Below are 27,152 nucleotides of genomic sequence, written 5' to 3' on the forward strand. Positions count from 1 at the left end.
CTCAGAGACTCCATTTAAGTTAAAAATAGACAATACACTTATTTGATTTTGGATAGGAGATTTTATTACTTGGCATAGATGACAATTTACTCAGAGCTGATGTTATTTCATTTCCTTCCATGTGTTTTTATTAACAAGTATATTAAAAAGCATAAACCAAAAAGGGATATTTAACCTATTTAAGAGGTTTTAAGGTTTAATGCTATACAATAATTTATGTCGCATGACAAATAAAATGTAAATTACTCAAAAATTAAGTATATGTATTAAATATAAACACTTAGGTCATGCCTGTTATGGAGATAATATCTTCTAAAGATATTTCTACAGGCCATGTCTTACTGGATAATGTTTGAATAATAATAATATCAAAATGGTATTAATATATTAAGAGATTAGAAGATTAATATTTTAATCCATAACACCAGCGCAAAAGAGATTAAGTTGTAACTCTTCCCAAATGGCCAAGTCATCAAAATCACAAGACCAGGAGCCCTGGGGGCTGGGGCACCCCCACTCCTCCATTAGACAAGCCTTCATATGACTCACTCAACATCCTCTGCATCAATTCTTCTGTCTCCTAAACAGAGGAGAGATGCTGCAAACAGTGAACAGTTAACACAACAGTATTCCCTTCACTGGTAAAACAGGGACAATAAAACCCAGCTCATTTTATGTCAAATCAATGTTAAAGACACATGTGAAAATAACTGAAGGAAAGAAACTTAAGAAAGAAACGGAAGGAAGGAAGGAAGAAAGGAAAGAAGGAAGGAAGGGAGGGATGGATGGAGAGAGGGATGGATGGAGGGAGGGAGGGAGGAAGGGAGGGAGAGAGGGAAGGAATGGAAAGGAAAGGAAAAGGAAAAGGAAAAGGAAAGGAAAGGAAAAGAAAGAAAACTACTGAAGAAAAAAAAAAAAAGTGCTTCTAGACTAATGTATCCTCCTGGGTTTTCCAAACCCTTAACACATTTGTGAAGGAAAGGAAATGAGAGGATATTCTGGGAAGTCCACTCGCTAAAAGAAAAGCTAAGACTAATAATGGCAAAATGAACAGGAGAAAAAACAGCTTTAATCCATCCAGGGTCACAGTGGTGAGCAATCTCCAATTTCAGAAATACACTCAAGCAGATTCTAACCTGTTTTAAACCCTCTTCTCTCACTCACGGCTACCGGCTGCCGGCCTGGGCACACAGCTCCCCATGCTCTCTCTGCCCACTCACTGTCCCCACCCACGGCAGCACAGTGTTTTCTCTGCCTGGGATGCTCTTATCCACTTTGCCTTTTGATATCAAGCCTCCACACGAATGACTTTCTTCAGAGAAGCCTTCCCAACACCTCATCAGGTCAGCCATCTCCCAAGGGCTCTCTCCCACTTGGGGCACACCTTAGGTAATATAAAGCTCATCACAATGAACTGCTCGCTCCTCTCCCTCATGAGAGCAGGAACCCCTCGACACCAGACCTGCTGGGTTTGGAAGTGACTCATGTACTCTCCAGCCGTTCTAGCTCCGGGCCTGGCTTATAGTTCACACTTGAGGTGTGCTGAATGAATGAAACCAGTCCATCATTCAATTAAGAGTATTAAACTAGCATGTGCTGAATACCTACTGTGATAAATGTGTGAAAACATGTTGCCTGTTTGACTTCATTACAACCTTATTACCTCCACTTTAAAGTTAAAAACAAATGGAGGGCTAGAGGTAAGCCAGTCAGTCACACGGGTCACAGAGCTAGTCGATGGTTAGGATATAGGAAGAAGTCCAGGTCCTCTGGCATCTGCCAGACATTTACTTCTAGATATCAAGAGCCTCTCAGCATTAGTTTTGTAGAGATTATAGAGATGGGGGGTGGGGGAAATGAATCCACTCCATATTAATCAACCCTCAAATTCTGGGTTATTCACAGTGATTCAATGAACAGTTTGTGCCAGGCACCGGAAATACGAGGAGGAATGTATCAAACAGTCCTTTGAGGAGCTCCTAGTCTGATACAGAGCAGCAGTTAGCCAGAGGTGACTGAGCCCTCACCCTCAAGGGACGTCTGGCACCGTCTGGAGACATCGCTATGAGTCACAACTGGGAGAAGTTGCTAATGGCATCTAGAGGGTAGAGGCTGGGGACGCTGCTAAACATGCCACAGTGTACAAGACATACCACAGAACAAAGAATTATCCAGCCCCAAACGTCAACAGTGTTGAGGTTAAGAAACCCTGACACAGAAACAGACATGTAAACAAATCTATCTCCTTGTTTCCATGTACTGGTACCAAAGAATTAGTACCGGGATAGAAACGTAAAGCAAATGCCAGAGGGTCAGAGAAGATCCAAATGACTGCTTGACTTGGCGTTACCTGAAAACTTCAGGACCCTTTGCGGAGACAGTGGTCACAGAACTGAGGCTCGTGGGAGCTGAGGCAGTCAGCCAGGTGAGTGGCAGCTAGCCAGGGGAAGGCAGGTGGAGGGAGTGAAGGAGGCACGGGTATTCCGGGCCCAGCAACTAGCAAGTACTACGTTTATCGAAATACAGACTGGGGAACCAAGTTACAGTGCACTGTGGAAAACTAAAACCCCGATTTATGCTGACAAATCCCCTTCTTTCTTTTTTCTACACACTCTTTCTTCACAGCCATCCACTGCCCCTAGAAAATATCACTCTCACCAAGGCTGACTACTACCAGGTGTGAGGGTAATTACAAAAAAATAAGCATCTTCATACAAACTAAGAGAAAGATGTGTGGAAGACCACGGAAAGACCTCTGAATACACACAGTATAGAATTCCAACCGCAACCACTACAACCACTTATACTTCCTATCCTTGGACACTGCAATAAACTGCCTCCCTGAAATGACTGCCTGATTAATATACTTCCATCCAAGGTTAATTGTAGGGCCTGCAACACCATGACATAGAAATCATGTTATGAATGTCATATGGGAAAGTTTTTTTAAACTTTAAAATCACTGTCACTGGCTCAAAGCCCTAATTGCCACCCCTCATTCTGGAAGATCTCACCATCCATATAGGTCAGTGATTTTCACTTATGGACTGCAGCCCTGGGTGGGCGAGGGTCCTCCTAATGGATATAAAAGGATTCGAGGGGCGCCTGGGTGGCTCAGTTGGTTAAGCGGCTGCCTTCGGCTCAGGTCATGATCCTGGAGTCCTGGGATCGAGTCCCGCATCGGGCTCCCTGCTCAGCAGCGAGTCTGCTTCTCCCTCTGACCCTCCCCCCTCTCATGCTCTCTCTATCTCATTCTCTCTCTCAAATAAATAAATAAATAAATCTTTAAAAAAAAAGGATTCGAAGTCGGAGGGCAAATGACACAATGTTAAACATGGAGCCACTATAGTAATATAGTGAGTTACTACGGTTATGTGGTCTAATTATGCTACAGGGGCTTGTTTTATATGTTACTATTTATAATTTGAAGTTAGTAGAGTTAGTACAGCTTTCTAGACTTTCAATACTGAACTTAGATGTCACACAATCACAAAATGCAGAGTATTAGTACAAAGATTCTACTGCATATGAATGTATGAATTGCCCATAAAAGAGATGTTTTGATATCAGCACATCATAAGTGCTGGTTTTCAACTGCTGTTATTCTTGCTTTTAAATAAGCTCCCATTAAGGGTGCCTGGGTGGCTCAGTCGGTTGAGCGACTGCCTTCGGCTTGGGTCATGATGCCAGAGTCCTGGGAACAAGTCCCACACATCGGGCTCCCGGCTCGGGAGGGAGCCTGCTTCTCCCTCTGACCATCTCCCCTCTCATGTTGTTTCTCACTCTTCCTCTCTCTCTCAAATAAATAAATAAAAATATTTAATAGATAGATAAATAAATAAATAAATAAGCAAGCTCCCATTAGTTTTGTTACTTTGTTTTGGGTTTTTTACTTGCATCAACAATGTTTTGCACTATTATTTCTAAAAACAAGAATAAGACATGTTTGAGTCTTATTGTTTGTTCCCCAATCAGCCTGCCAGAGGGCACTGCCCTCTCTTCTCACAGAGCGCTCACCCAGTGAAAAGCAGGAAGTACCGGGAAAGTGGGCTTCAGGGTCATTTGTGCCAAAGATGGAGACCATACTTGCCCTCCCAACTCGGTGGCTGTCTCGACTGCAGCCCACTTCAGCTGAATGTGTCCTCACCTCAGATATCTTGAGCGTCAGTACCTCCACACTGACCACAATCTTCTCTAGATCCAGACCTTCCACCATACCTGCTCTTCAACCTTCCAGAGCAGTGGTTCGCACACTGCTGCACATTACAGTCACCAGGAGAACTTTAACATTCCCAATGCACAGGCTGCATGCACACCAATCCAATCACAAAGCCCGTGAGAAGGAGCGAGGCACCAGTTTTTAAAGATCCTCAGATGATTTCAATTTGCAACAGTCTGGGAAGCATTATCATAGAGGCATTCAGTCCCTGGATTCCACAATTTTGTCAAAAACTATCAGCCTCATCCTCTTTTGCACTCCTTCCCTCACAAGCCTAGAACTTCTGGTTAATCATATCAATCTCTTACAATTACATCCTCAATGCCCTTTAACTTCTGAATTACAAAATTGCAATTCAGGAGTGGTGATAAAATTTACCTTATACTTTTTCCTGTATTTTTTACTATAGCTAATTATGGCCCATTACAACTACAAATTCATAGTCAATCCTCTTACTCATCCCTAGCTTCCCCTCTCCCTCCCCCATCTCTACCTCTCTCATCGAGTCCCTACCTGGGTTCTCACTCCTCACAATCTTACCTATAACCTCTTGAAAAAATGTGAAGGTTTTAGGAATGTTCTCTTTTCAATTCCCATCCACTTCACATAGAAACATATACCCACCCAGACATCCAGTCTGCTCCTCCCTCTCTTCAATTTCAGAAAATAAAGTCTTTCTCCTCCAGGTCAAAGCCAATTGCCTTCCCTCAGCCTTTGTAATCTGCCACTCTCTCATTTCCTGGGAAGCTAGCTTCATCAATTACCTCCTCCCTATGCTAATCTAGAATGTTCCTCTATCTACTGGCTCTTTAACCCTAATTCACAAACATTCTCACCCCTCGCAAACTGCATTTTCCTCTAGCTATTCTTTCTCCTTCCCTTACTTTTTGTAAGTATCCTACATTTGCTGTTTCTATTTCCACACTTCCCATTCACTCCTGAACCTACCACACTCAAGCTTCTGTCCCCAACATCCTGAGGAGCAGTTCTGGAAAAGGGTACTAAGGACCTCACTGACAAACACATTTCAACCCTTCCAATACTGAACATTTATAACATTTGATACAACTAATCACTCTCTACCCTTCTCAAAATTTTTGATCCCTTCAGTTTGCAAGTCAGCATAATCTCCTGGTTTTCCTCAAACTCTTTACACTTCTCTAAAGTGTTTCCACTTCCTCCCCTTAAGGTTAGTATCCCAAGAGTCTATCTCAGCCCATTTGCTACCTCTGAATAATCTCACGGCATTCCGTGGTTTTAAGTACCAGGTATCCATTGGAGATTCCTCAATCCATATATCCAACACCACACCCCTCCATCATCTACAAAGCAACTCATCATCATCCCCCACAAAACCTGCTCCTATATTTGATATCACACTTGATAGAGCCAATTTCTATTCAATCACCCAATCAGAAAACCTGTGAATCAACCTCACTCAGCACCTGCACCTAATTAATCACTAAGGCCTGCCAAATATCACTCACAAAAAATTCTTGAATTTAAACTCTCCTCTACATTCCCTTGTATCTGTTGCACACACTTGCTCTCATACAAAATTCTTTCTGAAGGAAGGATTCTAATGATTTTGTTTTTTTAAGTGTGAAAGCCACAGAGGCAAAAGCTAAAGTTTACGCACCTTCACATGGTAAGCATGGGCCGGCCGGCCTCATTTCACACCACTTCCTGTCTCTCCTCTCTTCAATCCTCCAGCAATGCTGAACACATATAGTATTCCCCACTTCCCAGAACCTACTGCAACCCACCTCCATGCATCACCTGACTACATTCTACTCATTCTTCAACATCCCCTCCTCCAAGCAGCCAATCCTGATCACCTCAGGCTAGTCCAGGTCTCCGCAATACTTTCTACATTTCTCAGCCATCTCGCTTACTCCTCTGCATTGTATTTAGCTGATTATATTTCCTGAGGGTCAATATCATGTCTTATTCATTTTGGCTCTCCAGGGCCAAACACAGTACCTAGTAGTCAATAAATGTTTACTGAACTAGACTGATTCAATTATTTTCTAACAGAGGCTATAAAAGTCAAGAAGTTTGAAAATCTTTTATATAGTCTAATAAAGAACAGATATTTCAAGCATATTAGAAGAAATTATATCTTACCCAAGGTACTAACACATTGGTATTTAGCTACAAATCTTTATATTTCTATCAAATTACTTCAAAATACCTTCAAGTTCCCAAATAAGAGTTAAATATAAAGTATCATACATAAGGGCTACAAAGATCTGGCTGTTGAGGTCATAGGGTTAAATCTATCTACTGTTCCTATTCTCTCAACAGTCTGCCATTTGATTTATTATGTGAGATGGTAAAAGGAATTTCTCCTTTGCTGTATCTCAGACACTGCCCAACAATCTGAATTTCTTCTCAGGTACACTGTGGATTGTTAATGTACTTCCAAAGAGAAACAAAAGTGTGCTAAAACCATCATAAAATAAGACTGATTTTTTCTTAGTTCAGAATAATATGATGAATTACATTTAATATGAACTATGAATTCCATTCATAAATCCATCAAACACCTATTATGTACAAGACAGAGGGCCAATAAGCACAAGAGCCACGGGGCTTGTTACGTTTCAAGAAGGGGAGCTTCCATGGGGCGCCTGGGTGGTTCAATCGTTAAGCGTCTGCCTCTGGCTCAGGTCCTGATCCCAGGGTCCTGGGATAGAGCCCTGCATCAGGCTCTCTGCTCAGCGGGAAGCCTGCTTCTCCCTCTCCCAATCCCCCTTGCTTGTGTTCCCTCTCTCACTGTCTCTGTGTGTCAAAAAATAAATAAAAATCTTTAAAAAAAAAAAAAAAAGAAGGGTAGCTCCCTCATATATGTCATTATTTGACGGTGTTATGCAAGGATCACAGTAAATCCAGTCCTGTCTAATTTACGGATCCTTTTTTAAAAAAAAGGAAGAGAACTAAAAATCCTGTAATCATCAAAAAATGTAGTAAGTTCAATTAAATATGTAGTTAGTTTTTAGAGTTTAGTTTTATTCCTTAATGGTATTTATAGCAACTTAAAACTCGTTACTGTGGAACTGGAGAAAAAGTTGGTGAAAAAATAACCTGAGTTGGAAATCTTCGAAGCATTCATTCCAAACTCTATGAAATAGCCACACATGATGCAAGTGCACATGGGCGCGCGCGTGCACACACACACACACACACAGGAGAGCACTGCACTCACAACCAACAAGAGTGTACTTTCTAATGTGTGTGAGAGTACCATGAATGTGAGGTAAATATGAAGAGAGAATAAGAGATAACAACAGAATTAGGACATAAATACATGAAAGGAATGTGAACCACTTGTACAGAGATAAGGAGGAGGAATGATTAATGTAATATGATGGATGGATTGTGGAAGGGGGATGGAAAAAGAGGAAAATAGGGAAGGAGGAGGGAGACAGCGCAGCTGGACTTCTTTGACTTTCTTGTACTTATGGTGCTTGTTATAATAGCAATGTAATAATGTATGTTCAGAAATTGATCCCAATTACCTTACCTATATACCTGTGCCTAATCAATAACCTTAAATCTTTTCATATTACATTTATGGTTCCAAAAGAATTTTAAGTTTATTATTCCTTAAGGAATCTCTTTACCAAAAGCCTCACATTAAATTCTAAAATCTTCATTCTAGAAATGTTTAGATACCAATTGACAAACAATACAGAGGGAAGAAGTGGCAAAACAAAACAAAAAAAGTCACTGATTGTTCACTGTAGAGTCTGAAGTCATTCTCTCTAACCACTACGTTGTGAGATTGTGGATATGGGCAACAGGTGGGTCAATACATGAGGAAAATTCCAGCCCAGACTGAAGGACTCTGTCACTTGCCAGTAGCTTAAGGATATTCTCACATAAACAGTTCTTTAAATTCAAACCCACAACTGACCCAGAATAGAGAAAACATATTCACAGATGTGCCTCATCTAGTTCAATAATAAATACACAATTAAGATTTAAAAATGAATGTTTAATACAATTTCTCCTTAACTAATTCATTACTGAATCTTACAATTAACATCAAGTATACAGAAACTCAAAGGGATTCTGGAAAGATCATGGCACTGATGGCAGAATAGTTACTGTATTTTTCCAAATCCTCACACCGAAATAGAGCAATATTAGAATAAACCAAATGTACTGAGAACATTTTCAACAAAATGAGGTGACAAAATATATTCAAAAATCCCAAAATTCAAGCAGGTGGAAAAACCCACCAACAGCTACAAGATCTATCTGGTATCTGGCATCTCTGTAGGATGAAGGAAAGGGAGTAGTGAGGTATGCAACAGATCTGATAGGCAAACCCCAAAACGCTAACCGACATTTATCAGGAAAATACAGTGGGCCCATTTAAAAGCAACAGCTGACCGTGGGAGAGGTTTAGCCACCTCCGCAGCAAGTGAATGCAAGGGCCCACAGGAACAAGGTATGAGGGGCTGGCCCGTGGCAGACCCCGTCCACGCGCAACACTGCTGCTTCACGGCTGCCTTCAGGAAAGGGCCCCCGGGAGCGAGAAACTACTAAGAATGCAATCAAAACTAAAAGGTAATTCCCCCCACCTGAAAAAAAGAGGTGAGGAATGGTGTTAGGAGATGTCAGAAAGTGAGCCACCGTATTTTTGAACTGCGTGCAACAACAAAAAAGGAAGTTCTGTGAAGTTAGAAAAACTATCTGAACTAATCATTCACAGAGTCCAGGAGACTACTTCACAAAGAAAAAAAAGTCAGCAACAGAAAAGCATTGAGGTCAAATTATGATAATTAAAAAGAGTAAGAACCAGAAAGAAACAGACATGCTCCAAAAGCAGATAAAATGAATGTGCTTATTTCAAAACAAGCTTGAAGAACATTTTTAAAATGATACTCAACATGAAAGAACAACATAAATGAGCATTAGAAAAATCATAAATGAAATGACTGAACTCAAAAAGAATTAGAAATAAGACATCACGTTAGCAATGAAGCCTCAACTGAAAGAAACACAAGAATAAATACATACAAACAATGATGCCTCAAGAGAAGCAGGAGGTGAAAAAAAGGACAATGTTAAGGATAAAAAGGAAATGAAGCTTCTTTTCCTTTGCGGAAAAGGTGCTGACATACCTAAAGAGGCTTGGGCTGCGCTGGAAACTGTTTACATAAAGGGCAAATTGAACAAAGAAATACAGATGGCCCCTGACTTATGATTCTTTGACTTTATGATGGAGTGAAAGCGATAAACATTCAGTGGAGACCCTACTTGGAAGTTTGAATGTGGATCTTGCCCTGGGCCAGTGACATGAGATGGGACCCTCTCCCGTGACAGTGGGCAAGGGTGGTGGTCTTGGCTCCCAGTCGGGCAGCATGCATGAGGGTCAACAACAGACACACTGACAATCATCTCTGCCCATGCAAACTCCGCTTTTCATTTTCATTGCAGTATTCAGTACATTACATGAGATACTTAACATCGTTATAAATAAGCTTTGTGTGAGATGATTTTGCCCAACTGCAGGCTAATGTAAGTGTTCTGAGCATGGGTAAGGGTGGCTGAGCTAAGCTATGATGTTTGGGGGGTTAGGTGTATTAAATGCATTTTCGACTTAAGAGATTTTCCATTTACAATGGGTTTACTGGGATGTAACCCCATTGTGAGTCATGAAGACAGTAAATACACTGAAAATAGTGGGAATGAGGTTTCTCACAGCTGGAGAAGAGAGTTACAGTGTATCAGGAGGAGAGGCTAGAACAAACACTGTGGTATCTGATTAGATGTGGAGGTAACACGGTTAACCGATGGTATTTACTGTATCTAGGAAAATAGAGGAACACAGACGTGTGTGCATAAACAGACACATATAATCTAGCTCTGTCTCCTGACACGGCTTGGATGCAATGTCATCCCAGGGGCAATGAGTGCATGCAGCATCCAGATTTGGTTTCTAATTATTATCCCCATTAAAGAGAATCACCCATCACATAGGGACTCAATGAAGTTTATTTTCCTCCTACAGTCAGAGACATTGACCCCTTAGTTTTCTTAGGGAAGACTGGACAGATCACTAAGGTTCCTTTATTTATTAAAGACTAGACAACAATTAGTGTAATGTAAAATTTTTGTTCTAATAACCACTTAAAACAACCAAAAATGAAATCTATATATACTTATATAATAAATATACAACCAACATATTCTTATTTTCTATGAAAATATTCATTAAAGTTTTGGAGTAGAATGTTAAGCAAGTTTGATTGATTCTTCAAAGGTCAGACATATCATAAGAATTTTTCTAAGGCCATAAACAGTTCACCAGACAAGGCCTGTATCCCGTATATAACGTCATACAGCTTGTCCCTGTCTGTACCTTACAGCGCCCTTTTCACAACAAATCATAAAGTCAATTCAATCAGTATAAAATTTTTTTAGAGTGAATTTTGTAAGCAAAGAAACACAGAGCATGTTCTCAGTAGGTTATATTTAACTTCTAAATTCCATTCTCTCACCTAGTTACACAGAATACAAAGCTACTGACCTTTGGAAATATAGCTCGTTCATTTTTTTTTTTTTTCAGGCTTTTGACTAATTAGACAACAGAGAGAGAAATGTAATGTAAGAGATAAATCATCCTGGTCATTTTTCAATTTCTTCAGCCTCGTGATCTTTTAATATAAATAGGGTGACTCTTGTACACAATGCCTAAGATATAAAGGTGCCAAACAGAAAATTACACACATTAGGCTTAAGAAATGATTGTCATGACATTAAAGGCTTTCTAGCTCCACTAGTAAAATCCCATTGACCCCAAGTATCCCCCAAGATCTCCTCACCAAGAACCAGCGTCTGTGGCAAATGCTTTATGAGAAAGTTCATCAAAAAGACCACCTGATGTGCTTAGACCATCTCCTTAACATATTACTTTACGCAGACATCAAATCCCACCACATGCTATCTATGATTTACTAGCTATGTTTAGTTTATAAATCTTCTAATTCCTAGTCCAATACACAACTTATGCTGGGTGTTACACGGCATTAAAATAAAGATGGCTCTGCCTTCAAGGGATTAAAACCACTTCCTATCTTTTAACAGATACCACAGCCTACTTTGCTCCTCTTCCACTGAATATTAACTTGGTTATATTCACCTCCCTCTCTTTCATCATTACCAATTAAAAGGAAACAACATCTAGTCAGGGCGAATTCTCCAGTTAACTGTACTATCAACCACCATGTCCTCTGACAGGGCTCCACCAATACCTCCTCCACCCGCAAAAACGTTCAGTGAGCTCCTAACACAGTAAAACTCGGCTCTTACCCCTGCAGCCACTGAAGCTACTACTTTGTTTTTTCGTTTGTTTTTTTTTTTAAAGATTTTATTTATTTATTTGAGAGAGAGAGAGAGAGTGAGAGACAGAGAGCATGAGAGGGAGGAGGATCAGAGGGAGAAGCAGACTCCCTGCTGAGCAGTGAGCCCGATGCGGGACTCGATCTCGGGACTCCAGGATCATGACCTGAGCCAAAGGCAGTCGCTTAACCAACTGAGCCACTCAGGCGCCCTGCTACTACTCTGTTTTTTATCCTCCAAAAGCAAATGTCTTCCACGATTTCCACCTCTACTTTATCTCATCCTCATTCTTAGTTCATTGCACCAGGATTTCTGACCCAACTAACTCTACCAAAGTGGCTCTCCTAATGATCACCAATGACTTCCCTAATTACTAACTCCACTCTTATTTATTCCCCAAGTCTTAATATTTTCTCACATCTCTGATCAACTGTTGACCTTGCTTCCTTCAAAACTTCATTTTCGGTTATATGTGTGAACTAGGCCATTGCAGTTTACTTGTCCAAGGTCACCCACAGGCAGCAAGTTACAGAGATGTAATTTAAATACAGATACGCCTGTCACCAGAACCCAGGTTCTTAACCACTCCTTTGAATTGCTTTTCAAAAATGAAGCAAAGGCTACTCCATGGAAGAACTGTAACCACAATCTTGTTATTAATAATGCCATTCTCCGATGCAGGTGCAGCAAGCGATGACCCAGAGGCCAATCCAGCCCATTGCCTATTTGTGTATATGAAGTTTTATTGGAAGTCAGTCATAGTCATTCATCTACCTATTGTCTGTGGCTGCTTTCACACTATAATGGCAGAGTTGAATCATTGTGACATAGATTGTATGGTTCACAAAGCCTAAAATTTTTATTATCTAGTGCTTTATAGAAAAAGTTTGCAATGCCTATTCTAACCAACTGTTTTTTTAGGTTCATCATTGGCAAATCTGAAGGATGATAATAACTAACTCACAGCATATCCGGAATACTCTAATGACAGCAGGCATCCCAAAATATGGACTACAGTCTAATCCATTCTCTTACTCTAGTGTTTATTTTGGGGGAAAAAAATCCCACCCCTACTCTCACTCTCATGCCACTTCTTTCCTAGAGGATGTTTGCTCCCCTTGTACACACCCCATCTCCCACCACTACAAACAAGAGGCAGATGTCTCCTATTACAACCAATCTGAAAGCCTATTCCGTGAGTTGTCTGTATCATCTGTTAACATCTCTGCCATTCTCCCTTCAGCCAGGCTTGGATCTCTGAAATCAGCTTGTATGTCTCAACTCTTCTCTTGCTTATCATTCCTATTTATTCAACCCACACAAGAGCTTCCAAGCCATTCCTTCTTCAACATTTCCTCTACCTAATCATATCCTGGTCCCCACTGCCTCTCACTCTATCAACCCAACAGCCTCACAATTCATTTCCCATGGCAATATTTGTAAGTGTCTGGCATACAAATGTCAGATACGGCAAAATATTTCTTAAACAGAGATCTCTTTTTAAGACTATTCAATATCGGGGTGCCTGGGTGGCTCAGTTGTTGAGTGTCTGCCTTCGGCTCAGGTCATGATCCCAGGGATCCATCAGGCTCCCTGCTCGGTGGGAAGCCTGCTTCTCCCTCTCCCACTCCCCCTGCTTGTGTTCTCTCTCACTCTGTCTCTCTCTCTGTCAAATAAATAAATAAAATCTTTAAAAAAAAAAAAAAACTATTCAATATCGTATTTCTACCCACTAAGGCAAGTCCTCAGCTTTGCATTCAAATAGATTACACAATATGATTCCAATCTATTCCTCCAAGCTAACTTCACACTATGTTTCTTGGGTATTTCCTATGCTTCAGGTACTACATAAAGCACTGAAAATAAAAATATGAGAAACTCAGCTCCTGTCCTCAAGAAGCTTAAAATCTAACAGGGAAAACAGATACAGAGAAAGAAAAAAAATACCCCATACAAAGTAAAGTGATTTAAGGAAAGGTCTGACCAGGAAGGTATTGAGTACAAAGAGAACACAAGAACTAATTCTGCCATAGGGGCAGAGAGGATAAGGTTTGGGGATGGCTTCACTATCCTCAGAGAAGAGGGAGTAAAGAAGCAAGGGTGGGGACAGGAAAGGAAACATAAGATATAGGATGTAGGATCTCTACCATTTCTCAACCTTTTTTCTCCAGAGCAATGTTTTTAAACCAGACACAATTTTGCCCCACATGGGGCATTTGGCCATAACTCAAAACATTTTTGATGGTCACACCTGGGCAAGAGAGGGTGCTACTGACATGTAGTGGGTACAGGAAAAATGATTCTCAACATCCTACAATACACAGGACAGCCCCTCACAACAAAGAATTATCCAGCCCAAAATGTCCGTAGTGCTGAGGTTGGGAAACCCTGCTCTAGAGCCATAAGGAAAAGAAGTAAAGGGGAGGGACTCGCTGACAGATTCTGCAGGATGTGTTGGACTGCTGACAATACAGAGATAGCAAAGAAGGAGAATGAGTTATGCCTGGACAGCCTCGCTCACTAAAACCACAAGGGAGAATGCAAAACTGAACGGAGGGCAAAGGTGATTAATAAATGTTCCACATCTAAGGCTTCCCGAACAGGAATAGATCTGATCACCAAGCCAAGACAATCAACTATGAGGGAAGGGAGAAGACCCGGGCAAAGAGGCTGAAGCAGAGGCCCTCCGAGCTTTCTGTTACACATCATCCAATTCAATGCATATTTATTGCACAGCTGCTACTAGATGTCATGAGGGAAAGAGCAATAAATAAGTCACAATCCCTGCCTGCAAGAAGGCTGAATTTCAGTGGGGAGAATCAGAGAAGCATATAAGTTATTATAACACAGAGGAAATTAAGATACATGTCATAAGAGAAACACACAGCGGTTCAAATACACACATCTTTCAAAGATTCAATGCAGTCCTAGGAATAATTCCACTTAACATCCTCTTGATCTTCTAGTGAAAGAAAAGAATCAGAGGAGAATAAATTCCCTATCTTTGGGGCGCCTGGGTGGCTCAGTCGTTAAGCGTCTGCCTTCGGCTCAGGTCATGATCCCAGGGTCCTGATATGGAGCCCAGCGTCCAGCTCCCTGCTCAGTGGGGAGTCTGCTTTTCCTTCTGCCCCTCCCCATGCTCATGCTTTCAATCTCTATCAAATAAATAAAATCTTTTAAAAAAAAATCCCTATTTTTGTTTGCAAGGCTCTACATGTCTGCCATAATTAACAAAATTAGCAATATATGTTTTTTTCCAAATAGCCCAACTGCTAACACCAGTCTAACAAGGAAAAGGTGGGATTCTTTCTATACAGTATTCCCATAAAGATTTCACTTTCCATTGAGAGACCATGAAAAAACTTAGTTCCCAAATCTTAGAGTCAGTCCTACACCACTGAGAGGCTCTTAGTTATGTTTTGTTTTGTTTTTTTAAACTTTGGGTGGGTTTTATTTCTCCTGAGGTTAAAAAGCCATCCAGAGGACAACTCTTTAAATATTCCCCTCAGAAGGAGCCTCAAATTCAACATGAGAAAATAGTTAGAGAAATCCCTAATGGTCCAGCCAACATACATTTTTCATAAAGTGATTACCCTCCTGCAGCCTCAGTTTCCTAAGCCTTTCCCCCCTCCTATAATTGTTTTCCTTGTAGGCCAGGCAACAATTACCACTGCTACAAGACTGAGGAGGTTCACAAGCAATATATTTTACAATACATAAGTGTAGTGTCTCTGATATCTGGTGCTTTTATCACTAATTGCCCTATAAAATGCACTATTAAAACAGGGACAAACAAGATTGTAAAAATCACATAATGGACCATGACCACTTACAAAAGCCATTCATAAATGTTACTGTACCATTTATTTTTCTTTAATTTTCCAATTGTATAATTAAGTTTCCAGATTTTTATTTCTAGGTGATACCAACAAGAAAAAAAATATATTTGAAAACTATATAACATATATACTTGCCCTTACATATACTATTTTATAAATTGGCACCGAATTAAAATTATATAGAACATCAAACAATGTGCTATGAACACTGAATTGCTAGGGACGTCTATATAATCTCTTGAAAGAAAATTATAAGCACAGCAAATGCATTTAAGTTGTGATTTCTATTCAAACTTCAGAACACAGGACAGAAAGCATGAAAGAAAATGAAGAAGGATTTCATAATTCTGATCTATGAAACATACAATACAACAAAGCCAATAAAGCATTTAATATCTTGGGGAAAGACAGAATGATCAAAGATTACTGCCAATTCCTAGAGGACATGGGTCACTGGAACCACCTACAGCATTTTATGTCATCAGCACTGACCACTGATTCATGGGCAAATGTTCAAGTTTGCAGATGAGCCTTTCAACCTGTTTGTTATTTAGCCACATGTCTAACTATTTAAAAAAAAAAAAAAAGGAATCCAGAATAAGAAAATGAAAATGATAGTACTTGTGTTACCTACTAATAATTCTAATGAATACTTAGATGCAGCTGGGAATTTTAAGATGTGACTCCGATGAAATGCTGGGACTGTCTGTAAGTTTCACCTAGACCTTGCCAGAGACAAGCGACTTCTAACAATACCACAGAACACAAATACCACAAACCAAATAGTGGCTGGCCTCTATAAAACTGAAGACAAGTAACCCATTAATGAATTGGGATTATTTGTTCTTCTTTTCATAGGGTAATCTTCTATTAACTGAAGAAGTAACGGATGTCGTAATGGGAGTATCAGTGGGGAAAGTGTGATTGAGCTTGGGTCTTACAGTGCTCGTGTAACTCCGCCATACCTATTCTCAAATATCCTCCTATATCTTCATAATGGCCTAACCTTACTAAAATCAGAATCTTTGACTTTAAAAAAAATGAGCAGCCACAATTAGAAACATCTTAATTGTACCTAAATTATTATTTTTTCTTCCTAGAGATATTAGCTAGTGCTCAATCTTTCGACAGGAAGACTGTCAGAAAACCATAAAGACAGATTACATGAAAAATGTTGGCTCTAATTTCAGATTCAAGTCCCTTAACTCCATAGGAATCATTTTAAAATATTTTAAGTGGTAAGAATAACCTACTTTAAAAAAAAAAAAAAAAGCCAAATACTTGAAATATGCAAAAACGATGTTGGACAGACCTACACAAAATCAGAAGCTTATTTTTCATCAATGTCATCTCCCAAAAGTTATTCCTTAAGCCATGCCAAAACTGTGTTATGAAACGGAGTAGGGATGGGGGCTACACACATGAACCCACACACAGAACTTACTTTGTCAGAGGCCTCAGAAGCCAAGAGGTTAGTTGCAAGAGTCTGTAGTTTATGATGGGCCATGTTTTTAAGAGCGGCCAGACTACGCCGTGTCATGGCCTGCTTTAGGTTGACTGCCGGATGACTGAGAGAGTCAACTGCAGCAGGAACTGCTTCGTCGCAGGCATTTAGTATCTCCACTGCTGTGATCCCCATCACACAGCGATCCAACGCTCCTGGAAGACGTATACATTCACAATTAGTACATACAACACTATACCCGCTGAGTCATTTTTTAAGGAAAGAAAATGCATAGACGTTTTTTATGTGGGGGTATTTTTCTCTCTGCCTCCCAGAAACATTTCCTTGTGCTTCCCTCCTCTGAGGATCTTCCAGGCAACATTACCTTAGCCGTTTCTTCTCCTGTAATGCCCCAACCGCAACTTCCCAAGAAAGCCAGGTTCAGAGCCGAGACCTCAACAACATCCCCCAGGCTTTTCCACTGTCTGCTTCCAAGACGATCTTCTTGATACTCCCTACCATTACTCTACTACAAATATCAGTTTCTATGATTTCACCTTCCTCTAAGTTGCCTATCAATCACAAACAAAAAAGAGCTAAATTTTGCTATTCTTCTCATTCTTTCTACTTTAATAATTCCTGGAGCTTCTCTTTCTCTAGGGAATCTCCACAAAGCAGGAAAAAAACTGTAACTTCTCATTCTGTCTGCAAATGTCTTGACTTTTACTGTTTATACCCAATCAAATGTTTCTCTGGGTGTTTATGAAAATAACTACTACTCCAACCTATGACCACTTCCAAGCTTCTTCATTTAGCCATTCTTTCCATTCATCTCCACCTATGAATTTCATGTCTAAGCTAAGGCACAACTCCTTCCTACAATGCAGACAGCTTTTCTCTATACTTTGTTTTAAAGGGTCTCATTATATGGATTTGTACATAATCTTCTGAAGATTATAATAAGGACAGTGAAATGATGAAGTTTATTTTGATCCACTGAGCATTCCTCCAGTCACTCTAAATGAGGACAAATCAATTTTGAAAAATAGCCATAGAGAACACCAGAAACATAAATGTCACCAAAATGCAAGATTTCTGTTGTGTCTTTGAGCTAGTACCCAAACACCCCAACATATTTTATTCCCAATATTGAGTATTTATATACACGCCATTCAAGTTTGCCCCTCCCCTTCCTTAAAGGGCTTAACTTCTTTTCTTTCCAATAGTAGTCCTGGAATTAATTCTTGGTGATTTTAGTATTAACACAAATCAGTGTTTTACTAACCAATTCATTGAGTCTTGACCAATGTATTTTGGAAGGCAAAGCATAAGGAGGAGCTGTTGCCTGAAACTTTCTGTGTTATGTATGAAAAGGAGGGTGTGTATACTCTAAAAGGATTTAAAAGTTCAACAATGTTTGAAAATCACCAGCACATATGATTCTTCCACACATCCCGATCGCCTGGCTCTTTGAGTTCCTCTACTCCAATAAATTTTGCCCTACACTTGATCCCAGACAATGGTCACATTATAAACTTCTCATTACCAGTAACTAAATCCTAACATGATCCCAATGTCAAAAATTCCACTCTCTGATAGCAGCTCCCATTCTTTACTTCAACCCTATGACCCAATAATTCCTTGTTCAGCACTGACTCCAAAAATTCATTCACCTATCATGTTTGCCCTGCCCCTTACTTCCCTATGTCCCATAAACTAAAATTCCATCGTCCGTCCTCATAAGCACAGCTCTGTCCTCATCTCACTTCCTTGTCCCAGCCGAGCAAACTCCAACCTTGGTTGAATCCAACTCTCCAGCTACTCCACACCTGTACAATGAAGATGGATATGAATGAAGAACATGCTGAAAGATCCACTTGAAATTCATGACCACTGATCTCAAGGGGTCCTTAATAGTGACCGCATTTCCACAGATCTTTCATTTTCCTACTCTCCTAGTTAATTATTTCATAGCTTTTCTCTCCTCCAATCTCCAACACTCCATTTCCTGCCCTCACCTGGGTGAAAAGTTTTGTTTCTTATTTCATTTAGAAAGAAGCAATTAGAAAAGAAGTTCTACCAGCTCCCACCACATCTCCACTCACATTACTCTATAATTACACATGAACTATCCAGACACCTACCTAACACACTTGTAGCTTAAACCCCATCCCTCTCTTGTCTGCCCACGGACATCATTTCAGCAACTCTCCCCTTTCTCTTCATCTATTTTCCCTACCCACTAGATCATTACCACCAGCATATGATCATTCCCATCAGCATATAAACGTGCAATTATTTCACCTGTTTAAAAAAAAAAAACACAGACCAATAAAAATGACAAAAACAACACATTTGACCCAGTATCTCTCTCCAGCTGGTATCCCATTTTTTATCATCCTCTATATAGCTATCTACATTTGCTACCTACAAATTTTTCTCTTCCCATTTTCCTTTGAACTTACTCAAATCAGATTTCACCCCAAACATGCACAGAACCTACTCTCCATGTTGTCAAATCCAATATTCAGTTCTCAGTCCTCATTTTACTATGATTTACTATCAGCTGCACTTGTTCCTTCTCTCTACTCCTTGAAACACATTTTTTTTGCTTGGCTTCTAGGCAACCACACTCTTCACTTTCTTCTTCCTGGAAAGTCCATTTTAGTCTCCTTTGCTGGTTTCTTCCACATCACAGAAATATATCTAAACCGTGTGCATCCTCTTGGTGATACATCCACTGTCATGACTTTGAGTATCTTCTACATGCTAAGAAGTCCCAAATTTACATCACCCACTCTGGTATCCCCAACTTGAACTCCTGACTCATATACACAATTTACTCATCAACATGTCTACTTGGATGTCTAATATTCAACTCAGTATTTAAAAAAAAATTTAATTCTTGGTCTTTCCAAAACCTGCTTTTCCCATTGTCTTCTCAATGTCTAGAAATGAATTCCATCCTTTGAGTTGCTCATGATGAAAACCTTGGAGTCAACTTTACCCATCTCATTCTTTTATGCCCCTTATCCAACTATCAGCAAATCCTGTTCACTCTCCCTTCAAAATATACCTAGAATTCAACCACTCCTCACCAGCTCCACCACTACCACTCTGGTGTAACAATCCATCATCTTTTATTGCCTAGAGGCAATCGCATAAAAGCTAATCTCCCTGCTTCTACCCTTTAACCACCTTCAGGCTATTCTGGATAAAAGGAGGAAAATATATGACAGTGAGGACAAAATTCAAATCAATAAAAACCAACCCAGAACTGACACAGATTTTTTAAATAGCAAACAAGGACACTGAGAGTTATTATAATTGTATTCCAGATGTTCAAAAAGTTTGAGTAGAGAGACATGGAAGATACCAAATGACCAAAATCACACTTACAGAGATGAAAACTACAATGTCTGAGATGAACAATACACTAGATGGGAATAATGACAGATTAGACATTGTAGAAAAGAGACTAATAAACCTGAAGACCTAGAATAGAAACTATATACAACACAGAGAAAAAATAATTTTAAAAAATGAAAACACAACCTGTGATCTGTAGGCAATTTCAAATAGCCGAGTAAATATATAACCAGAATCTCTAAAGAGAGGAAAGGCAGGGAAGGATCGAAAACATATTTGAATGAATAATGGCCAAAAAGTTTCCAAAATGGTCGAAAATCACCTACCAACATATCCAAGAAGTACAATAAACCCTTGGCACAAATATAAAGAAAACTACAATCCAACTTCTCAAAATCAATAATAAAGAGAAAAAGAATACTTTTAAAGCTGTTGGAAAAAAACAGACACAGCACATATAGAGGGACAAAGCTAAGGGTGACAGCAGATTTCTCATTGGAAATAATGCAAGACAGTGGAGTTTTAAAAGGAAAAATAAAAAACAACTGTCAACGTAAAATTCTCCAACCAGAATAAAAATCTTAAAAATGAAGATGAAACAAAGAGTTTTTCACACACAGAAGTTGAAAGAATTCATGATGCACAGACCTGCACTACAAGAAATATTAAATATTAGGCAAAAGGAAAATCATTCCAGATAGAAATCTGGATCTATGCAAAGCAACAAAGAGCAATAGAATGGTAACTACATGGGTAAATATGGAAGATTTTGTTTTTATTATTCAAATTTCCTTAAAAGAGACTATTTAAACAAATAAACAAATAGAAAGAAATAATGTTCTGGGGCACCTAGCTGGCTCAGTTGGGGGGGAGCGTGCAACTCTTGATCTCAGGGTTGCAAGTTCAAGCCCAATGCTGGGTGTGATCACTTAAAATTAAAATCTTAAAAAAAAAAAAGGAAAGAAAAAAGAAAAAAAAGAATGTTCCAAATGAGTGAAAACCATGAGCAACAATATGGATGATATAAAAGATAAGAAGTGGTAGAGAATGGCCCAATTATTCTTCAATATAATTATTCTTTGCACAGAGCAACTGGTCTGTGTAAAAGAAATGGAGAGAAATACAAAGGTAGGAAGATACCACACTGTGAAGGGCCTTGTCTTAAAGGCTATAGGAAATAAATTTTTTTTCATTAAGACCGTACATGAACCAAGTATTGTTGCTGTTGTTTCATTTCCTAAGATTAATTTTCCAGCAGAGTACAGGATGGATTAGAAGGTAGAAAAAGACAGGAAAGCAAATAAAGATAGCCTAGGTGTGAAAAAATATAGTCCTAAGTTAGAATAATACTATGGAAACAAAAAAGGAAGCCAAGGGGTACCTAATGGGAGGGATTTAGTAATTATTAACTATATAGAGGGCTCATGGTGGGGAAGGTAGCAAAGATGGTTATATTTCCACTGTAACAACCTCTTCCTTCAAAATTCCCAAGCGAATCATCCATAGGGAAAAAAGAAACTCTGATTACATTGGTTTTACTATGATTTTGTAAAGGTATCATTTTTTCTTAACCATTCCATCCTTTGTGCCTTTGCCTGTCCTATAGTATTTTTTTGTAACAGAATGAAAAACAGAAATGTAGGAGATATAGAAAAGTTGATGATGTAAGCCATACATTGTGAAATAGAAACATAAAATCAAATTTCCACTGTACTTAAATACAGCAGGCAAAGGGTCAAAATGTGAAGAAAATACTTGCTACTAAACCCTTCTAATAACAAAAGATTGGGCAGAAGTACCACCTCCTGATTCTCTCTAGTAATTTTAGTAACAAGACAAAACTATCAATTTAAGTAAATAAAAGTATTTATTAAAAGGAAAATAATTATAAAAATTACAAACTACACAAATAGCACTTATAAATCCATTAAAGATACCATCAACTGACTAATAGGCAAATGTTTTGGACAGAAAGTTAAAATAATAGAAATACACACTACCAGTGAATTTAGGAAAATTTATGCAATCTTATAATCAATAAAATTGATTGACAATTTCAAGCAAATAAATAAAGTCTTAAGCAAGAATAACACACACACGGGGCGCCTGGGTGGCTCAGTCGGTTGAGCGGCTACCTTCGGCTCAGGTCATGATCCCAGGGTCCTGGGATCAAGCCCCACATCGGGCTCCCTGCTCAGTGGGGAGCCTGCTTCTCCCTCTCCCTCTGCCTGCCTCTCTGCCTACTTGTTCTCTCTCTCTATCTCTCTGTCAAATAAATAAATAAAATCTTTAAAAAAAAAAAAAAAAGAATAATACACACACTAAGACTTTACTTGTGTGAAAAACCTGATTGACACTTAATGCTTTTGATTATCCAAGCTTTATATGTTTTTCAATAGACATGAATATCCATTAGTTCATAATTCTCTGCTACCCTTTATTAGATAATTAAGTTTTTATAAAATGACTTTAATGCATATTCCATAAAGTAAATGCAAAAACAGGAAGATTTCAGAAAACTCCTAGACAGAAAATAAAGAAAAAACATAAAAGAGCAAAGTAAAGGGACAGGACTTCCTACACTAATTTCTCATATATTTGGCAAGCACTATTGGCGTTTGCATCTGTATGAGAACACCTAGTAACTGTCTCTACAGGAACAGGTCTATGATGTGAGAATCACTTTTGTTCTGTAACAAATATGATAAAAATAGATACATGAAAATGCTGTTTAAACTTGCTAATGGCGAGATAAGAACATCTTGTAAAATCAGTCATTATGTAGAGCATGCCACTGTTTCCCAAACAGACAGGATTTTGACCTTGTCAAAGGCCTGTGGAAGCAACTCTTTCCACCCATTCGGAACGTCAAATGTGAAGAATGAGAGAGTTGCTCCCCGAAGCATGTGAACAGCTCCATGCAGAAGCAGCCACCACCTAGGTCAGTGAGCCACCTTTAATAAGTTCCTAAGTAGAAGTCAAGAGCTCCAGCTGGCCAAATCTTGTTGCTAGTTATTTGACTAATTTTCTAACTATCTAAGATGTGAAGGAATAATAACTTTCCTGGCCTCCGCATCACTATTAGTTGTTACTAGACATAATAAAGATGACACAAGTAAAGAACAAAAGATTCTGGACCTCTGTCTTTCTAATGAAATTTTATTTTACTAGCTTCAACTTCATTTCATTAGGAAATAAATACTGGAAATAAAAACTTCCTATGTGAGGGGCACCTGGGTGGCTCAGTCATTAAACGTCTGCCTTCGGCTCAGGTCATGATCCTAGGGTGCTGGGATCGAGCCCTGCATCAGGCTCCCTGCTCAGCGGGGAGCCTGCTTCTCCCTCTCCCACTCCCCCTGCTTGTATTCCCTCTCTCGCTGTCTCTCTCTGTCAAATAAATAAATAAGATCTTTAAAAAAAAACTAAAACCAAAAAAACTACCTATTTGAAGGGAAAAACAACTAAAGAAAATGCTGTATAAAAGTATAAAGACATTTTTAAGTGTTTTTAAGCTAGAAACATCAGTAAAATTCAAAACAGCAAGCACAAAATTACACACTATGCACGAGTACTTTTAGTGTAATATATCTTCATTTGTAAAAATATATCCCCAAAATGCTAAGAAGCGGGATAAAGTGTCTCCTCAGAGTTTAAATACATTTCATACATCAAACCTTGGCTGAATCTGATTTATTTGGCTTCATTTTTTATTTATTAAATAAATAAATTTAATAAATAAATAATGTCAATACCTTCAGGATGTGCCTTACTCACTCCCGAGGGGCCTTTATATCACTAGCTAAAGCCTGAACAGCAAGGAAGAAAAAGGAATGTATACCTCCTATTCTGGTTAAATCCAAAATAAATTCTGCTTCTTTATCTTTTGATTTAAAAATGGCACATTGACTGTTTACCTAAATCCTCTTGAAGGTAAGCTAATTGTGAAATTTCAATATTATATATATTGTGTTTAATCTAAAATGAGCTTAATTACACTAAACTGGCTATAAGAGTAATATCCTTCAGTACACCTATAGTTGGGAGCTATCTGTCAACAACTCCTGGGGAAATTACTGGAAAAATAATTTTGTCTTTCAGTAACATTTGTAAAGAATTTCATATTCATATTCCTTACAAATGTATTTAAAGTACCTGACAAGTATCAATTAAGTATCTGAAAAATTCAGAAAAATGATATTCTCTTCCTTTATAATATTATTTTAATTTTTAGAAAGTCCTAGACAAGTTTACCATATTCTCACATCCGTGCTTAATTTATCAACTGTTAATCAATTGTTAATTTAATATTTACAGTATTCTAAAACAGTGCTTTCTGAAGGTCACTGCTGTTAAGAACTTTCTTTCTTTAATATTAATCCTCAAAGTTTTAAATATTTCAAAATGTAGGTAAAATGACATTCCCAAGTTCAACAAAGTAACAAGGAAAGCAGTATGTTTGTTAAATAACATTAATAGCAAATATAAACACATGCATAGACACAAATTTCGATTTCACAAACATACACATGCACACACTTATAAATGTCCACTATACACCAGGTAAATATTATCTCATTTTATTCTCCCAGCAGTACTATAAAATAGGAACTATTATGATCTTCATTTTACAGAGTAGTAAGTTGAGAGACCAAAGTCCAGTAAGTTGCAGCAGATCGCACTGCTAGCAAATGGTCGATCCTAAATCCACACCACGCAGTCGGACTCCAGAGCAACACAAACTGGGCGTATTTAGTTTGTGGGGTAGACAAAACCAGCAAACATGAAACAGTGCTGGTTGGCAGACAGGATATCACAAAAAGGAATACAAATGAGACAAAGTTACATATGTAATATGACAGCAATTTTGTTTCTAAAAATGCACAGAAATAAGACCAGAGAGAAATATGCCAAAATGTTAATATTTACCACTGAACAATGAGATATCAGTTCATTTCTTCTAATCTGTGCTTTTAATTTTAACAGAAAGCATGACCCTCTTTTATAATCAGACAAAAAATAATTAAAGGCAAAAGCTTAAGAAGTTTGACACTCTTCAAGAATGTTACCTCTTGGCAAGATTGCCTACATACTACCAGTTAAAACAAGGACTATAAATAACAGATCCCTGAGACTGTGACTACTTGTTACAGAAAGAATTAGCAGAACTCCCTACTGTACCACAGAACAAACAGAAATATGTATATAGTCTGATTTGGAAAAGGACTATTTAAAACAAAGAAATGAAGAAAAGAAAAACAAATTAGTAGAAGTATTATGTAGTACAACTAGGGCTTTCATCACTCACAGAAGATGACTTAAAAGGATAAAAGTAGAATAAAATGTGTTTTTAAAAGCCTAAAGCAGTAAACATTTAGTTACACACTTAAAAATTTCCCAAGGAAGGGGCGCCTGGGTGGCTCAGTTGGTTAAGCGACTGCCTTCGGCTCAGGTCATGATCCTGGAGTCCCGGGATCGAGTCCCGCATCGGGCTCCCTGCTCGGCAGGGAGTCTGCTTCTCCCTCTGACCCTCCTCCCTCTCATGCTCTCTGTCTCTCATTCTCTCTCTCTCAAATAAAAAAAAAAAAAAATCTTAAAAAAAAAAATTTCCCAAGGAAAACCATAAGATTCTATGTATAAACATTATACATAATTGTGTGTACTTCTAAGCCACACGTTACTTGTTCTATATTACGCCCCAAATGTAAAATTTCTGAAACCTGAAATTTTAAACGTTCTCTCTAGATATTAAAACTTTTGTTTCAATTACCTCCTACAATTAACTGCTCCATATTGCCTTTCTGCTGTTCATATAATACAGAATTTTTTCTTCTTCCACTGTTTCTCAACTTGATACAAAAATGGTTTCCTTAATCTTGCTCACAATTTACCTCATGAATAATTATACAGAAATCACTTAGGTTTTGTTGTCTGTGTTGCCTGTCCTAATCTGTATATTGTCTTCAACTGCATTCCTTTGAAGATCAGTGAGCTACTCTAAAGTATTTGGCACAGTACAACAAACGAGAGGACATTTAAATAGTTCTTTGTTGACAATGATGAGAACATTTAGAAAAAGCAGTGGTCAGAAGGAAAAGCAGCCACTTTTTACATTTTAGGTCTTTCTTCCTCACATAAAAGATTAATTTCCAGGAAATCAAATATACCCATTTAATTTTCTAGCCTGTCTCTTAACACTTGTTCTTACCAGTATCCATTTGCCAGACGTAGACAGAGCCATCTGAACATCCCACTACTAGGTAATCATCAGAAGGCCTCCACTTGATGACCTGAATAGGGAAGAGATGCCGAGATGCCAGCATAATGCATTTCTTCTCTCGCAGACTTAGAAGCCCCACTGAGTGGTCACTGGCTACAGAGCAGATGCAGTGCTGCACTCTTGCCTAAAAAGAAGAATAAACGTTAATTATATTTAGATTAAATTCAGAATAAAATGGACCTGGTCCTCAATAACGTAAACCAAAATTAGTTATACGTTCACTGCTGCTGAAAACCAACCACAGTATTAAATTGTGTTGAAAAATGTGTTCCTTCCTATTATACATAGAACACCCAGTTCAATCGTGACAACACTTTAAGAAATGCTAAATGCGTCCTAGATTAAAGATGGAAAAGATGCCTTAGAGAATGTGCTGTTCATCTGTGAAGATGACCTTACTAACGTGATCGCTGTACCGGCGCAGGCGAAGCTGGAAAACAAATTGATCTGTTATGATGCGTTCTCTTTCCACAGTGTGAACTTTCCTTTGTTAGCGGCTACAGCGGGCTTTCTGCGGTGCTGCTTTCTGTTTGGGACTCTGTCATTTTGGACCCATGTTCTTCCCTGCTCCTTTGCTCAAAAACAATACCCTCCTGGTCCTTCAGCCACAATCATGCCTTTCAAGAGGCAGCGATATTTGGTATTATG

At 38.7% G+C, this 27,152-nt stretch overlaps 1 protein-coding gene across 1 annotated transcript in view; it reads right to left on the reverse strand.

Annotated features, from left to right (window-relative positions):
• WDR7 (WD repeat domain 7) overlaps positions 1-27,152 on the reverse strand; it is a 338,052-nt gene that overhangs the window by 238,885 nt on the left and 72,015 nt on the right. Inside the window, exons 14-15 of the mRNA XM_081802523.1 lie at positions 26,433-26,628; positions 16,859-17,073 (exon numbers count right to left, since the gene is read on the reverse strand). Coding sequence (XP_081658649.1) covers positions 16,859-17,073; positions 26,433-26,628 — 411 coding nt within the window. The remainder of the gene's footprint in view (positions 1-16,858; positions 17,074-26,432; positions 26,629-27,152) is intronic.

This window comes from Leptonychotes weddellii, chromosome 13 (genome assembly GCF_054177405.1).
Source record: "Leptonychotes weddellii isolate Sample4059 chromosome 13, ASM5417740v2, whole genome shotgun sequence".
Lineage (NCBI taxonomy): Eukaryota > Metazoa > Chordata > Mammalia > Carnivora > Phocidae > Leptonychotes > Leptonychotes weddellii.